At 39.3% G+C, this 18,300-nt stretch overlaps 1 protein-coding gene across 1 annotated transcript; it reads left to right on the plus strand.

Annotated features, from left to right (window-relative positions):
- The first annotated feature begins 12,944 nt into the window (after positions 1–12,944).
- eaf2 (ELL associated factor 2) lies at positions 12,945–17,948 on the plus strand. Its single transcript, XM_062402721.1, has 6 exons — positions 12,945–13,132; positions 14,158–14,252; positions 14,682–14,818; positions 15,204–15,382; positions 15,563–15,775; positions 15,925–17,948. Exons 1-6 carry the CDS (start codon positions 13,030–13,032, stop codon positions 15,966–15,968), a joined length of 771 nt encoding a protein of 256 aa, XP_062258705.1. The 5' UTR covers positions 12,945–13,029; the 3' UTR covers positions 15,969–17,948.
- The last annotated feature ends 352 nt before the right edge of the window (positions 17,949–18,300 follow it).

The following is an 18,300-nucleotide window of genomic DNA, read 5'->3' on the forward strand; positions in this document are numbered from 1 at the left end:
AGATGATGGGTGGAGAGGTCACGCATAGAGGGAGCGTTTACTCTGCCGAAAGCTGTCAGTGAGGTCGAGCTCTGAAATAAATGACAGGAAGCTGCTGCTGCTCAGAGAAGCTGCTGAAGTCACCACCTACATCTTTTGTCTGACTTTTGATTTAAAGGTGGTACTAGGGTTATATAGGAGGTAGTAAAACATATTTACTCACATTTTAAACCGATAAAAGGAGAACAAAACAATAGTAGAAGGGCGCATACCTACGCTAAGGCTTACTCCATATCGCACCACGTTAGTGCAAATTAAATACAAATTCCTGGATCCACCCTTTTGTACGTATCCTTGTATAAGTTAATGGGTTCTTACTCGGGTCATCCCCGACCCCTCCACAAATATTCATGGCAATCTGTTTGGTAATTTCTGAGTCATCCTGCTGAGAGACACACAAATGGCAATAAAAACACTGGAGTGGAACAAAGTAGAACACAAACCTCGGCCAAGGCCCAGATGTCCCCTCAAATTCAGGCAGCACCAAATTCAACCAGAGATATCAGAAGTCTTAATGAGCCTGGGTGTTTTCATCAAGAGCCATAAATGATTTCTTGGGAAATTGTTAAAAATGTCGGGGGTTAAATCATGTTTCTAATAATATTTCAGGAAGTGGAAAAACAGGCAGTAAAACAGTAGATTTCCTGAAGGAAACAGAAACGTCATGTTTTCCCAAATATACGCATATATTTTTCTTTTACTTTGTTCTTCTAGCACCACTGCACCACGGATTATGAACCACATCTGCATGTCCTGTATGACAATATGCTAATGCTACCAGAGTAATGAACCTGAATGGATTATGCAGGCTAATCCAGATCACGTTATTATGGGATTAAGGCTTCATGCAGGATGCCTCACATGTCTTGCACATTAGAAATGAATGCTGTAAGAAAGTCAAACATCAAAAACAGGTTTTCAATCAATCAAATGCATCACAGAACAAGAGAAGGAAAATCATGCGTGTTCTCAGCCTCATTTATGTTGGAATATGTCAAAATGTGACGTCTGTAATGGTGATCTACATGTGATAAACTGATGAAATGTACGTCATACGTGCAATACCCTTAAACATCATATAAGTGCAATGTTCTTTATTTATTAGACCAATGACTTATAACAAACTGAACTTAAAACAAACCTTAATTATTTAACATAATATACACAGTCTTGTTGCTGACCCTGTATTGTTTAATCTCACAGAAACATGACGAGTTATGTTCCAAACTTATCTGAGACACCGTGTCTTTCACTCCGCTTGTTGAATTGTTTGAGCAGCTGCATGTGTGCGAGTTGTATGTGCGTTCACCTCATCAGACTGACGGAGCACTGATGCTACACACTTGTATCCGCATTTTATCAAGTGACCTTCCTGCTCTTCAGTCAGTTTTCTCGTTCACAGCAGAGTTTTCTCTCATTAAAGACACAACATGTAGCTGTGCATGATCCAAACTGTCAGGAGAGCAAAATCAGACATTTTCCAGAATTTATCTGGATGGGCCATATGTGACAAAGCAAATGTCAAAGTCAGTTGCAGTGGCCATTTTCCCACAAGCCACCATGTAAAATAGGGCCAACACTGGTGACGATGTTCTATAAAACGCATCTACAAGTAATTTCCGCAGCAGATTTTTCACATGACACTATTTCCTCCAACACCCAACGAATGTCCATGTGAGCTTACGGGAGAAAACAGCAGACAAAAATTACACGGCAAGCGAGGGGGGCGTGTTCAAAAAATCTGAATGCTTCAGGATGATAAAGAGGAGCCGTACACGTAGAGGACGGAGAGGAAGAGGTCAAGTTGAAAGACAGCGAGATTGAAGAGCGTTTGGTGACAACGCTTGTGTAAATGAAAACATATCATTTTCCACAGTGGAATTTAAATGTCCTGCCACATGGCGGGAAAAAGTCAGGACCTGGTTTTCTGGACATTTTCACGTTCAAGAGTTCATGTCTGAAGTCACAGACAGAGAAGACTATTTAGCTTGCGTTTTGATTGGCGTGCACGGGCAACGCGAAAGGGATGTAAGTGACCGTTTCACCTCCGGCAGCAGCAGCATTTTTCTCCATGGTCTCTCGGAAGCAGTGTGTAGTTGCCCCAGCTGCATGATTCTTAACTACTGCACTGGTAATTAGTGGTTGTCTATAATTGGGATAGGGACTAGAGACTGTCATCCACCCACAATGCCCTTTGTTTATAGTGCTTTCTGTTAACACAAGGAGGATGGGTGACACAGACACACACACACACACACACACACAGGAGTCTGGCTGCCTTCATGTGGCTGTGCATGCAGCTGTGACTGATGTTCTAACGGGACACAGGGGGATGAGATACAGTTGATCCTTCAGGCAGGACGCTGGAACAAAGGAGGTTCTCAGGGGACGACAGGGTTCAGTGTGAGAGGCTCGACTGTGGCCTCAAATTCCCTCAATTTAAATCTACAAATGAGATGCCATCGAAGCGTCACTTCTCCTGGAGATTGGGTATTTTGAATATTTTTAAGAGGCGTAATGGCTGAATCAAGGTGGCATTCCTCGCATCAAGGCTGAGAGTCGTTCCACTGAGGTCACCGGTAAAAGAGAGGGTTCATTTGTTTAGATTCTATAGAGCCTTTTTCTAGTTTAAACATGTTCACTCCTCTGCATTTAAAAATACTACAGATTGATATGGGTAATTTTTAGTGTGGTAAAACTGACTCAAGCCGAGATGAGGTTTGAACTCTCAGAAAATCAAAGCTACACAACCCCCTGGAGCTGGAGCTACTTCTGGAGCTGGAGCTACTTCTGGAGCTGGAGCTACTTCTGGAGCTGGTTGGTGTGGTTGGAATCGTCCATCCATGATCTACAGCGAGCCTGTGCGTCCTGTGGAAGGTCACGGGATCTGAAGCTTATCCGACCTTAACTGGGCTGATGCAGACGATCATTCACTCAGAAGTAATCCCAGCACCAACATCACGCTAACCCGGTTTAAACAATATCACAATATTTATGATGTGGGACGTTTAAGGTAAAGGCAGCTGAAAGCTACAGGAGAAACTGCAGTAGACATTTTTTAATTTCTTTGCTATTTATTTATCATTTTAAATAGACTCAAAATACAAGGTACAAACCAGAAGCCAAACTTGTTATTATTTGAGAGCATTTTCTAAATCTTGAAACTGACAACACAGAAACGGAAAAATTGCTATCATTATCCATCTGTTTTACAGTCTGTTTATTGGACAGTGTCAAGCGAGGACACATGTGGTAAAAAAAAAAATTTCGGTAATAAAAGCATTACGTATAAATCTTTTATCTAAATATATACTTGTCATTTTCTATAGTCTTTTGTGAACTGTGCAAAACTACTCAAAACAAACAACCCTAATCCTTTTACTGACCCCAGTAACGATTGCTACTTAGAGTCTGACTAATTGGAAGTCAATGGACAAAAAAAAACATGAACTCTGCCAATAAGTTAATGGAAGCTAATTACTCTGTGTCCGGTTGAGCTGATCTTGTTCCCAAAACAAAAACAGTGCATTACGATGCTGCATTAGCATTGAAGGGGCCCTGTGTACACCTGCCATGCATTTCTGTTGGTTTAGCCTCACACATCGACCTGTCTCATTAAATCTGGTCTTAGTGAATCCTGTTTTGCTGTGCATATGTGTCTGTATGTGTTAGCAGGAAGCTGTAGGAGCCTGCAGGTCCACTTGACCTTTCATCACATCACCCGCTGTTTGAATCCATGTAGAGCTCAGGAGGTGAGCAACAAAGAAACACTGCAGGAAAATGGAAAATCTATGACAGTCTACAGTGTGTGGTCTTTCACTACATTAAACAAAAGGCCTATGAGAGTGAGTTCGTTTTACACTTACGTGTCGTTCACACAGATAAGAAAGTGGAGACAACATGACTTGAAAAAGTCATGTTTATTCCTCTGAGCTACTGCATGCTAATTATGCTGAAGACACCTCTGATATCCACTAGATATCAAACACCAGCTAGAGCAGTGATTCTCAAATGGGGGTACGCGTACCCCTGGGGGTACTTGAAGGTACTCCAAGGGGTACTTGAGATTTTGTTTTTATATATTTAAAATTAGCATCCATTCAAAAATCCTTGAAAAATTGTTATTTAACAAACATTCAATAAAATATAAGTGTAAGTTCATGAACTAAATTTTATATTCAGTAGGCTTTTCAATTTAATTATCCTAAAAAAACAGAGTCTCCCCCATACCGATGGTTTGACCCAACCTGGCACACGCCACCTGTCATCACCTGTCATCACCTGCCTTGAATACAGCAATGCTGCTGAAACACGGAGGGACAGGTACCAAAGAAGGCGAAACCAGAGCAGAGAGCCTTCCCTAAACAACACCGTGAGAGCTTGTGCTTCTTCGGAGCCTTGCTAAAACGTAAAAGTTTTCCGATGTGAAGTTAATCATTCATAACAAGTCCGCGTCTCTACCGGTACCCTTTCAAAATAAAAGCATGTAATACAAAAGCGGAAATGAAATTGTATGACCTGAAAGCGAGCAAATATTTCACAATAAAATAACAGAAAGACACTTCAACAATATTAACAATAACATAGATTGGGTTATTTACACTTTTTGTTTTTTCTGTGGGGAGAGATTAGCCAACAGTGGCATTAAGCCACCACATCTTCAGCGGTATCTCCAGACACCTGAGTAAGCCACCTGAGTTTTTTAAGAGGAAACTTTCTGAATTCAGGTCATCTCAAGACACGATGCGAAAAGCCTCCCCGAAGCAGAGGGAAACAAGCTACCTGTCAGTATTTTTTTCGATCCTTAAAGAAGATATTTTAAGATGATAAATATTGAAAAAATATGTTTTGAGCTAATCTTTTATTTAAAACTAAGTTAATGATTTATTTTTTTGGAAGAAGTGTTTAGCTATAATTAAGTTCATGAGTTCAGTTTGAGAACATATATTTATTATGATCCCAAAAGAGGTCACTTTAAGTTGATAATTATTTTGATGTGCACAAATCTTTATTTATATTGAGATAATAATAGTTATTTTTTATATCTTTTTATTTCGAAATAGTTCAAGAGAGACCACTAAAAATGAGCAATGTTATGGACATTGATGGAGTTTTAAAATGCTTTGCGCTGGTTAGGGGGTACTCGGCAGAATTTTCTCTTCGAAGGGGGTACGTCACTGAAAAAAGGTTGAGAACCACTGAGCTAGAGACCATGGACTGCTAATACAGATGGACCATGCATCTCCCTCCCATTGTATTCCAAACTCAGCAAAGGAAAGAGCTGCAGTCAAGAGGTATTTGAAGTGTACTTCTTTTGTTGGGTTGATGTCCCATCCAGTAACAGGGAGGATGCAGGGTTTATGACCTATATGCTAGCCAGCCACCAGGCGGCAATCCAGACACTTAAACGAACCCTTAAACTGAACCAACTACCAAGCTAATGTTAGCATGCTAATACACAACTAATTTGATGCAATCCACTTTAACAAGTGTCTAGTTTGGAACGGGCTCAGAAGAACATATAGGAGGGATTTTACTCAGAAACACAAATAGATTTAGCTAATATGAACACCCCGGCAGTTCAAACTAAAATACAAAGTGCAAGACTTCAGTGAAAGCTACAGTCATCAAATTCAAAGTTAATATATGGTATATTCATTTACCTCTCTAGGGACAGTAGAAAAAGGCCTTAATTGGTTCAATTAATCCATAAATGATGGAGAAGAAAATTCAAGTCACTCCCAATTAGTGCCAGCAAAACAAAATGAATGAAGAATTTGATTCCTGTTAATGAGCCAGTCGTTTCTGCTTCAAACCTCGCATGTCAAACATTATGCAAGCGAAGCAGTTACATGTTTCACGGTGCACTAATCCGTGTCCTGAGCCTCCATTCACTGCTCAATTCAAACGCTTTTCCAGTCACGTGACCAGTCACTCATCATTTCATCAACTATGTATGAGCTCCGTTATACAGCATTTTCCATCCCTATACCAAAACTTGAGGGAACTGCTGCTTGTGCAAATAAGACAGTTTTACTAAATTCATTAACATTATCTGATTGCAGCCTGGAAGTCAGCCAGCTTCCCCATCAGCCCCGGGGGCGTTTCCAGTCAAGGCTTGGATGCACCTGCTTCCTGACAACCAGTCATCCCCAAAATGTTCCACTAAACGACTCCTGGGAGGATCCAAGAACCTAAAGGGGCTCCCCAAGGAACCACAGCACTGCCTCGGTATTTCATTTGATAAATGTCATCACACATTGCGAACAGAAAATTAAGACAAAAGCTGCATGAGCATAAGCTCTATTATCTTGGGATTAAATAATTTGTACCAGCTCAAACCCCCTCAAATCGTACAACAATGTGTGGTTCCTGAACATGATAATAAAAACCAGTTGTAGTGCTCAGTGACAGTTTGTCTACAGGACTGTCTGACACCGATCAGTGATCAGGGACAATTCCCAAAGGCAAGGAGAGTTCAGCCTGGCAGCTGTTTCACTGCTTTGCTTCAGGTAATGACGTTAAGATCTTCAGTGTGTGGGAGTCAGACAGAACAATAAAGATCCTTTCTAATTTGGATTCACATAATTCCCATTTCTTATCCTTGTAAATACAAATTGAGGTGTACAGGATATCCTACCGTGACTTCCTCTCAGTAGCTGTTCCAGTCGCTGTATTTGACACTATGTCTCAGTAGATTGAGAATTTAAATGAATATCCTCTTGTCCCTGTTGGCTTAAAAGTTGACACTGAAAGTTTATTTCCTGAGCTTCGAAAACAGTGTTTAAGAAAATAAATGTGGGCAATATTTATTATTATAATTATTTAAAAAGTAATAATAGTGGAAAATATCTATCAATATTTTATCGTCTATGGCCAATATATCTCACTAAAAGGCAAAGATGCCACTTTGGCTTCTCCTATATTTTTATATTAAACAGCTAATGATATTTAAAGGTCCAACTAAGACAATCATTTTATCTTAAAACATAATATTACACAATATATCATAATTTAGAACAACATTGAGCTCATTAGTGTAACAATTAACTGTTCCAGTTATTTCATCTCACATGATATAAAGGATGGAACTGTAAATGTCCAAATTTCCAGTTTCGACAGGGACTTTCAAATCCTTGTTGGTTTGAAAACTGAAAGATTATTTACTGAGCTTCAAAAACATAGGTTTACAAATACAATATCAGTAATTCATCATCATATAATTTAAAAATAGAATAATGAAAGAACTAATCTAAATGAAATGTTACATGACCAATTTAAAAAGATGCCACGTTGGGTTCCCCTTATTTGGGTTGAGCATTTTCTGTCTTGCGATATAGTGTATTTAATATTTGATACCAGTTCTATAAAAAAAAATTATATAAATAAATTAGTCAGATATGTCCAGCTCCACTCAAATTCCCTGCTTCTTTTCAGGCACATGCAGCCAAACTGTGACAGGTTGCAGGAGGATAAACATGAAGTATAAATATGTCAAACACAGTGAATAGAAAGTGGCCTTACATGGTGATTTAGGGGGAAACATTAAGCTCATGAAAGCAAGTGTAAAATCCCAGTAGAGGAAAAACAAAGCTTCAGGTGAACAGCATCATTGATTCAAGCATAAAACCACAAGGTATCAATCATGCATCAGTCGATTATCTGCATTTTGCATTTAGGGAATAGATATACACAAGGTGTCATTTTGCAGGTTACTCACTCTGTTATTTCCAGGGCTCCTTCACGTCACATCACATCACAAGATGCTCGGTGGATCCACGTTCCTCGGGATGAAGGACCCGGGACCCGTGCGCGCTGGGCGGTGACGGCAGCGCCATGAAATCACGCACTGACCGATCATTAGGACTTCGTGTTAATATGAGAGTTTTTTTATTTACTTCACGCAAGCACAGACCTCCCTCATGTGCGGGTTTCTCCTTGGAAACTGCGATGCGTTCAAGCCCCACTCGTAAAAAACACCCCTTGCGTGTTATGTTTGGATCAACTGAAGAGGGCTGGGTTTTATTCCTTCAACCTCTAGCCGGACAATTATGAGTCAGCAGAGTGAAAGAAAGAAAGAAAGAGAGAAAGAAAGAAAGAAAGAAAGAAAGAAAGAAAGAAAGAAAGAAAGAAAGAAAGAAAGAAAGACAGACAGACAGACACACAGACACACTGACACACAGACAGAAGAGAGAAAGAAAGACAGACAGACAGACAGACAGACAGAAAGAATTTGCAAAGGAGAGGCCAGAGAGAGCGAAATTCCAGAAAAAATGATGTATTGTTAAAAAAATACATGAATCTAGCCACAAAAAAACTTAAAAAACACATACAATATGATACGTTACAATGTGATACATGATACATTACATTACGGTACGATACTGCATGATCAATGCGGCATGCTACGATACGTATGATACAGTACAATGCGATACGATACAATGCGGTACAATATGATACGGTACGTTATGAAACAATAACAGAAACTTAGGGAAACTGAATGTCACCTTACACATATAGCATTAACATTAATAGCAACACAACCACAATCCTCAGTACAACCATCTTTCTAATCAACCACACCATCATCATCAGTGACAGCCAACGACAGTTTTAAAATCTTTACTGCTTCGGTCCTTACTCACAACACAAGATCATAAAGGATTTGCTTTTAAATGCATATATAGCATTACCTATTATGACATTATTGGTCATAAAAGCAAACTGTTCAGGCCCAGAAATTACACCATTCATGTTGTATGAGCCCAATGTTGTATAATGGTTATGTTTGGTGGAGAGGTCTATATAGAACGGAACATATACAGACTGGACACTGCAGGTGTTTGGTGGAATGAATGCATTTTCAGCCTTGAGTGGTTCTTTCTCATGACATTCACACGGCGAAGTTGATATTTCCGACGGTAAGTGAAGATACCACCAGCCGTATCCCGGTCCGAAGCTCTCACTCTGCTCCTGATTGGTCCGGATAAATAAAGCTGGCTGAGGTAACACTACGTCCCCCGCCTCACCCAACAACCCTCCCCCATCACTCCACAGACAGAGAGGTCAGATCACGGTGCTGCTGTTCACTCTCCATCACTCGTCATGAATCAATCTGAACATCACGTGTCTGTGCTCTGACAGCTGAGTCTCTTCCTCTAACATTAAATAAAACATCTACTCTAAATAGACTTTTTAGCATTAATACCAAAACGATGTCTGGTAGTGTAAAACAAAGAGCTCAAAAGTACAACCATAATCTTTGACTTTAATATAGTACATTGGATATACTGTATGAATCCGGATTAGTAAGCCACATGACAAACATTTTGCAGCTTTGGGATACAGATACCAAGAATACTTTACAGTATATAATGCCAATCATGTTAACACTCCTTTAATCTATTTAATCTATTCAAATTGTATTTTTATGGCACAACATCATTGCAATTCAAAGTGCTTTACAGGTGATCAACAAAGTAAAGGATCTAAAAATGAATTACAACGTTCTGACTAAGAGACTGATATCAAATCAATTTATAGAGGAAAAGATAGCAGGAAAATAAAGTTAATATTATAAATAATATGTAAAAAATAAGTTTAAGTTTAACAAATTTAAACTTTTTAAAAGAGTTTATTCTTAAAGAAAGCCATGAGTTATTTCCCTCTAAAAATTCAACAGAAATGTTGAAAACACCCCAAATGTTGTAATGTTTAAGTGAAAATACAAGAAAATTCCTGTTCGTAATTCCTTGATTTACCACAGCACTAAAAGTTAATGGGTTCTTTCCCATCCCTCCACCAAGTTTGATGGAATTAAATTCCTTAGTTAAAAAAAAAATAAACCAACAAACATAGAGTGATATATTTGGCAGAGGTAATAAATCAAAGAGGCAGAAGTATAAAATGTCCAAAATGTTCTGATACTACATATTCCATAGCAGGTCACCATAGCCATATGACTACAGAGAGCTGCTGGCTGAGTGTCTTTACTCTCCCCCTGCAGACCCGGGCTGTCGCCTCTGTCACCGTTGCTGCTCACTCACAACCCGGGAACTCTCTATTGTGCCTGGGCCGCAGTATTGTGAATGTGTGGATAGTTGCTTGGAAACAGTAAACCTTGCCTCCCACGATCCAAGGGCAACCCCCCCCCCACACACACACACACACACACTCTCACAGTAACTGATATCACCAGAGTGCAGCCAGTGTTTACCTCCGTCCATGGAAACAGACCCCTGCCGGCTTCTCCTCACGTGGGATGTAGACACAGTGAAACAGGATGATCGTCCTTGTTGCAATCCATCTTGGTTGTTTTTCAAACATGGCACTTGCATGTGAATAAATGATCATTCCCTCCGCCATGGAGAATATGTTATATTTGTGTTTGATTGTTCTCAGGATTACGCAAAAATTACTGCTTTGATTTCCGTGAAATTGTTGTGCAGGGGTGTCACACGTTCTAGGGAAGAACTTTTTACATTTTGGTGTAGATCCGGAGAAAAAACGGGAATTTTTCCCTTTCTTTAAGAATGTGAGATGGAGCGCTTTTCAACATTTTGGTTGATTTTCTCTGAGAACAATTCTTAGATTTAGGGTAGATATATTTATGATTCAGTGCAGCTTCAGATCCAAATAAAAAGTAATTCTATTCATTCTAGTTATCTATGTGTTATCTATAAAATTGGTGTTTATTAACCTCTACTATCACATACTGAGATCATCCCTAACTTTTTATACTCCATTTTCTTGCAGCTCATAAACATTTACCCCAGAAGCTAAAGGTCAAAGGTTAAAGAGCCCCACTCTCCTTTCAACACCCTTCCACGTTCTTTTCTTTTTACTTGTATTTCCCAAACTGCTTCTCTCCCTTACACGACCCCTGCCCTTGCATCACTACCTCATATGCTGTGAGCAGACAGGAGGCAGCAGGACTGTGTTGTGAAACCGGTGATTATACGCCTCTATAAACTCGACATTCCACTTGTCTCAAATGTTGATCCTTTAATGTTTGAAGGCAGCGGAGCATATGGGCAATGGTGAAGTCTGGACAGGGCAGGAATTTAAGGCTTAGGAATCATTATCAATTTAAAGAAAGGAAGAGAGATTATTGTCGCTGTCTCGCGGCTCATGGAGCTCCGAGCCCCTGCAGCCTGTGGGAGATTGAATGGGTCGTCAGTGAGTGTTACTGCAGCAGTTCATCAGTCGCTGCTTGCCAGACCTTCAGGACCCTCAGTGGGTTTTCAGAGCTTTTCCAGCTAATTCAGTAATTACTGCAGTTTCACGATTCCGCCCACTGCTGCTGCTAATTTAATGGATAAAGTGTTTTTGAGTGTTAGGGGCAGCAGCTTGTGAGTCTTATATATGTCATGATAAATGAAAATCAATTCGGTTTCATCCGTTGAAGCTTTGGGTCTAAGCACGTTCAGATTTGTAAAGTTAACACAGGTGAGCATAATATCAAAGATCATGCATAAGACAGATCAGTAAGTCTCTATCAAAATAAAGACCTTGTAAAATGTTTCCTTTTTTCAGAAGGGAAATGTGACACTAAGGCAGAAAATTATGCTTTAAATTATTTTCTTAGTAACATTTTAATGTTGAAGAAAAAAAAGGACACACTACCCGAGTTTTTACTTATAAAGGATTTGTTGCATATATAATGAACTCAAGAGGAAGATGAGCTTCATCATAGTTTGAGTTTGATGCCAAAGTTAATAATGTTCTGAATGGAATAGAATATCTTTAGATTTCTTTTTAGTAATTATTATCTGCAGCTGAGTGGACAAGTGTACAGTGTTGGAAAATGCATATTGTATATCTCTGGAATATCAACTTCTATCTAACACGACGTATCATTGTGCAACAAGTTATACTGTATTTAAATTGATGTTTGACTTTAGGATAAGTAGTCTACACAAAAGGTCAATAACATGAATTGGTAAAACAGTAATAAAATAGTGATTGAAGCCAAGGCTGCATTAGCATTCAGAAATCTGATTCGTATATTATTTGTAAATTTGTAAGAAATGTTCAATACTGAAGTACATTATGACCTATGGCCTGTTCTCCACTGCCTATCTCAGGCCCTGAGGGAACGGAGAATGGGAAGGTCACTACATCAAAACATACTTTCAAGATCTTAATAATTACCTTTACATTGAGCTCATTAAATGGTATGTAGCTGTATATTTATACTATGTAGTTATCCGGTATGGTTAAACCACTTATAATGAGGACTTACGCTGTACGTAATACTGCATATTACTGAACTAAACCACACATATTCATATAGGACTTTTCGTACAATGTTGCAATGTAAGGTATTAAATTATACGGTTAAAATGCAATAAACAATAAACTGCAGTGATGCAAATACAATTAAGCATATCTAATAATAGTAATAGATATATGTGTATTTTACATTAATTTATGCATGAACAAGGATAAAGACATTAAGAAACAACCAATTTCAATCACATAGAATGTTAAACTAAGGTACTACGATTTATTACATTATATATTTAGTATGCTTATGTAGTTCTATACCAACATGCTATATATATTCATATGCATGTTTATCAGTATTATGTAGTATATAATAGCATTAAAATACTATGTTGAATAAGTAGAAGTACACAAGTGCTGTTTAAAAAATTACCAAGAAACCAAGTGTCATATACCCCTGTCATTAAAAAGTCGTGATTTAGTTAGTTGCCCCCCGTGGCTGCTACCTTGCCGTGGTGGGGAGGCTTGCGTGCCTCCGTGACTCTAAAGGCTATACCGGCGGGTATTCATACCCCCTGTATTAAAAAGTCGTGATTGACAGGCGCTAAACAAATCAGCCAGGTGAGAGGGGAAATCAGGAAGTTTGACCAATCATAAGCAGTAGGAGGCGGGATTTCGTGGCAGCAGTGAGGCGTTCAGGGCCGTGGTCGTACATCGGATAAAACAGCAGAAAGCGTGGACGCTGGTGAAAGCGTCAGAATGAACGGGACCTCGTATTCCAACTTCGACAACCAGGAACACGTCCTGAAACTGGGGGAGACGTTCGAGAAGCACCCGAAGAGCGGCTTTCACACGGTGCGCTGTAAGTGCTGCTTCACATCACTTTATGTCTGGAGAGGCTAGCGGTAGCATGCTAGTTAGCTCTAAAGTCCGAAAGCTAGCTTTTGAGCCGCGTCGACAGTCCTGTTATAACCGCCTGTTAGCTTAACTTTTTACTGAGCTAACATTTCTTTGTGGTTTTTGTCGTGTTCGTTAGTTAATCAGTTAAATCTCCGATATTTAAAGTATCGATAAACCAGCTGACCCGACTGTTTGCTAATATTAGCATTGCGTCAATTTGTACTCTGCTGCCATCTGCTGGGCTCCGCTGTGTAGCTGCAGCACCCACACCAACAGCTGCTGTGTTCACAAACGTTTAAATATAATATGAATATTCAAAATATAAATACTATAGAACAGTGGATAAGGTTGAGCATATAGGTTGTATACTACAGTGGCCGAGAGAGCACAATGTACTGCAGGGAAAATAGAGAACACGTGCAAATTAAGAATTAAGAATGACACATGTACTGCAAAAAGTCCCAACAACATGCAAATATAACAAATAGCGGGAAAAACAAGAATGTTTCCAGGGGACCCAAAAGAGTGCCGAACCAGTTTGTAGTTCAATGCTTTGTGAAGTTATGGAGGTCTGGTCAGTGATGATGGAACTATGTAATCTGCAGCGTGTTTCTGTGTTTCAGAATCAGGTTTTATTGCCAAATAAAATCCTTGTACGTGTTACAAATTCCTTGTAACACGTACAAGGAATTTGCTGTGATGTGTTTGTGAAAGTATAAAATAGGAAACAAAGATTAAGTGTTAAAATTACTATAAGCACGATAGGAGGGAATGTGCAATATGTTGTATGTGAACACCACAGACTGGAATGTGCAAAGTATTTGATTATTTAGATCATTTGTGTTGTGACCTTTTGCAGCTCGTGTGTCGTCACACTTGTTTTTCTATTTGCATGCGTTTCATAAATTGCAGTACCTTGAGCTCTCACCATAGTATATATTTAGAAATGTGTTAATCATGATTCCTTTATATGTTTTCTTCCCACAGATGATTTCAAACCAGCCTCCATTGACACAGCATGTGAAGGGGAACTTGAAGTGGGCAAAGGAGAGCAAGTCACTATTACTTTACCCAATTTAGAGGTAAGAGGGTGATTAAGATGAGGTTTTCCTTACTAGTAAAACATGTGTTGATGTTTGCCATGGCAGGATTGCCTTGTGCTGGACAACACGGCCAAACATTATGGTGCGAAGTGAAAAATCAATCAACTATTGTAAAATTATTCTCAAATTTATAGATAGTTAAAATAATTTGTAGTTAAAATAGGTAGGTTTTTGGAAAGACTTACAAAGGTTGCCTCCCTGGAAAGCAAAGCAACAATAGACCAATAGTAGTAAATTCTAAAAGAATAGCTGTGATTTAATAGTTTAAAAAAACAGTTAGATTAAACACTTTTTGTTTTGACTTCCATTTTGCTGTGTGGTCAGAGTTTTGTGAGTGAAAGGAGATTCAGACACATGACTGCAGAATTTGAAAATCCAACCTAAACCCTGCCTGTATGTGTTTTTTAGGGTTCAAGTGCTCCAGTAACAGTCTTCAAGGGCTCCAAGAGGCCGTACATGAAGGAGTGCATCCTGATCGTGAACCATGACACAGGAGAATACAGACTGGAGAAACTCAACAGCAACTTAGCTGTGAAGAAAACCAGGTGGGTAGTAATGCAAATCTACTGACAAATTCTGGTAATACTGTTTGTCTTTTTAATTTATTTTACTTCTTCAACAAACCATACTGTTTGTTCTTGTCTGTTGACATGTTTCTATTCACCTCTTTTAGTGTGAAAGCCAAGTACAACAGATTTTAAGTTCAACTCAGGGTAAAAGGCAAAACCTGGCAGCAATACAATACCCTGATGAATGAGATTTACTGATGTTGGATTACTTCATGTAATCCTATAATGCCCTCTCAGTTGTATTCACATGCCTGGAGTAGATGGAAACATGCTCTGCTTTCCAATTTCTTTTGCAGGTATTTGTTTCCTCATAGTTTTTTAATAGAAACATGCAATGATTGTTTGCACTGCTTGTTCTCAGGGCTGAGGGCAGTAGCAAGATCCATTCTCGCCTGGAGCAACAGACCAGCCGTCTGGGCCAGCAGATGAAGGGCAACAACAACAAGGACAACAGCAGTAACAAAACCTCAGCCAGCTCCAAGAGTTCTCCTCCTAAAGAGAAGACGTCCCCAGCGTCCCCCATGGACGACATTGAGAGAGGTGACACTTTGCCAAAATTTCTGCAATTTACTGGATATTAATTTACTTAATTTAAGGTTTTAGCACATTTGTATCAGGGAGAATTAGGCAGAATCCTCCTTGACCGGTTGGTTTTTATTTAATGTCCTTTCTATTCCATAATGTCTTTGTCTTACTTTCTGCTTTTTTCACTGTGTGCAGAACTGATGGCAGAGGCACAGGTCATGGACCAGCTGAGCAGCGGCGACAGCTCCTCAGACTCCAACTCATCTTCCAGCGACGGCAGCTCCAGCAGCAGTGACTCCGAAGACGAACGGACTTCCTCAGCGCCCCCAGCGCCGGCCAACCACAGCATGCCGATCATCAACACCAGCAGTCGCCCCCAGGAGAGTGGAGGACTCATGAGCACACTCAGTGAGTATGACTGATATGACACATTCATTATGTAATTTAAAAAGTCTAAAGTTGAGGTTGAAACTTCCAGAACCTCCAATGATTCTCAGTTTTTTTAAGTCACCTAACCCTATAACTAATTTTATATTCTACGTCTCCGTGTGTTGCAGAGAATGACCTCCAGCTGAGTGAGTCAGGTAGTGAGAGTGATTGAACGCCGTGAACACGTCTGCCGACCTGTGGACATCAAGAGGATTTTCAGTGACTAGTAAAGGAACCAGGCTGGGACCTGTTTCTGTCATTGATTCTTTGAGCGTCTGTGAGCCCGCCTTAGCTACTCATCCACAACTCTGTTGGCAAACACTGTGTAATTTGTTGCTTCTCTGCCAACAAACTTCAAGTTTTACGTCTTATTTCTTGCTTCGTTATCTGTTAGTTTTGTATGCAGCTGTATGTCAGAGATGCCTTAGTTCAGAGTGATTTGATGTGGTTTGTGCAAGAGAAGCAGTAGTAGACTATGCATATTGTTTAATCTCATTGGATGAAGGTGTGTGTTTAAAGCATATCAGAGACAGAAAATATTCATGTTGTGTAGATGGTGTTTCTGACCATTAATCAGTTGCCTTAAACCACCACTAGAGCTTCTGTATCTCCGCTTATTCATATTTGGAACTGTTTTTGTGCCTGGGACAGATATTAAGCTTGAGCTTAATTTGAAGAATCTCCGGTGTATTAGTTTTGGATTTTCTTTTTGGATGAGCCACACTGATATGACACAGACGTATCTTTAGCTGTTGCCTTATAGAGTTATTATAGTTAGCTTTTGAGCCTTTTGCTTTGAATTACCGAAACCCAGCTGCAAAACAACAATCTTTTCATCTAATACGTCCACTAGAAAGACACTGAGAACTCATTCTTTCACCAAGGTTAATGCCCTATCTTGCATGTAAGATAATGGAAGGGCCACCAAAATGTAATGGGATCTTCCTTTGGTCATACCCAACCCCTCCACAAAATTTCAAGGAAATCAGGTCTGAGTATTTGAATAATTCTGCTGACAGTCAATCAAATGGCAAACAAATGTTATGTTTTCACCAATGTTGGATCCTTTGTTTATTTTTCAACAGGATTAGACAAAAACTGCTGAATTGATTTCCACACATCTTGTTGGAAGGATGGTAAATGGCCAAGAAAGAACCCATTACCCATTGGCACGAGTCTGTATACTTGCTATAACTTTTTGAGATAGATTTCCCAGGGAACCAGTCATGGATCTTGATGAAAAAGAAAGGGCGAGCTCGTGGATCAAATGTGCTTGCATACAGGAGAAGGGCCCTTGGTGGAGATATGCACTCTAAAACATAACGTTGATTTATTGTCCCCTTATTGCATAGAAATATTCACTCTCAGTCCCCGCTCAACTCTGTTTTGGTCAACCCCAAAAACATTTATCTGATCGATCAGCTGCTCTTTGAATCCTGGAGACAAGCTTGATAAGAGCGGAGATTGTTGCTCAGAAAACCAAAACAATGTGGTGAACGTTGGTTGAATGCTCTGCTGAGCTTAAGCTGAAAGGCTGATAATTATGTGTAGCTTCATAAACCCAGGAGAACTTCCTTGCATTCTATTTGTCAATTAATTCAATATTTATATACAAGTTTGGATCACTGCAGCTTTAAGGATTAAGACGTCTTGAAATGTAGTGCACTAGTGCTCAGTTGACTCAGCCAGGGTCCTGCTTTGTAGCTTTAAACCTGCAATACTTGAATCTAACTATTTATATTTCAAATTATACTCGACCAATGGTGAATTGCTTAACATATTTTATATATATATTAATAGCCAAGCAATTGGAATTGCAAGTTGGTGTGAACTATACTGACAAACAACCGAAATGCTTTGTTACAGCACCGCGATTTGAGTCTTAAGAGAACTTCATGTGCCTTTTTGTTTTGCCTTTTTCCAATTTCAACTTGTAACGCCTTGTTTTGCCCCATGAGCCGTCTCAGCAAACAGGATGCTGCTGTTTATGTTGCAGCATATCGCTGGCTCAGATTGAATTGACAACGTCTTTTGAGTCTGTGGAGTCAATAATACAGCGGGCTTAGCCTTAAGGAGAGGAGGGGGTCACCTCTGAGCATCATTTGTAAACAATGAGTAATTTCTTTGTAGAAGAATAAAGATTTTAATTGTTTTTGATGTATTTGATTATTTCAGATCTCCTTAGTGAACGCCATCATGTGTAAAATGTAACATCTTTGTGTTGTTGTGTTTGTACAAAACAATCCTGCCTGCTCTGAGTTTATTCGTGTTTTCCCTGTCAGTTGAAATTATCATATAACTACAGTTAGTGTAAATTTGTGGAGGATCCTATCACCACAGGTTTTTTATAACTGTTCTTCAATATCCCAGTAGCAAATTCTCTGAGGATTTAGACTCACAAATAAAATCTCTCTCTACCTCTGGCATTATCAATCATAGAGATTTATTTATTTTTTATTTTGCTCATGTAAAATGTTGAACTTTAGGTAATGTCAAACTACGCT

This window comes from Platichthys flesus, chromosome 13, assembly GCF_949316205.1.
Source record: "Platichthys flesus chromosome 13, fPlaFle2.1, whole genome shotgun sequence".
Classification (NCBI taxonomy): domain Eukaryota; kingdom Metazoa; phylum Chordata; class Actinopteri; order Pleuronectiformes; family Pleuronectidae; genus Platichthys; species Platichthys flesus.

Bases quoted from the DNA above. Each gene is read 5' to 3' on its own strand.
- eaf2 (XM_062402721.1), top strand. From the start codon at position 13,030: ATGAACGGGACCTCGTATTCCAACTTCGACAACCAGGAACACGTCCTG. The intron at 13,133-14,157 runs GTAAGTGCTGCT...TTCTTCCCACAG, and splicing joins CGGCTTTCACACGGTGCGCT to ATGATTTCAAACCAGCCTCC. The intron at 14,253-14,681 runs GTAAGAGGGTGA...TGTGTTTTTTAG, and splicing joins TTACTTTACCCAATTTAGAG to GGTTCAAGTGCTCCAGTAAC.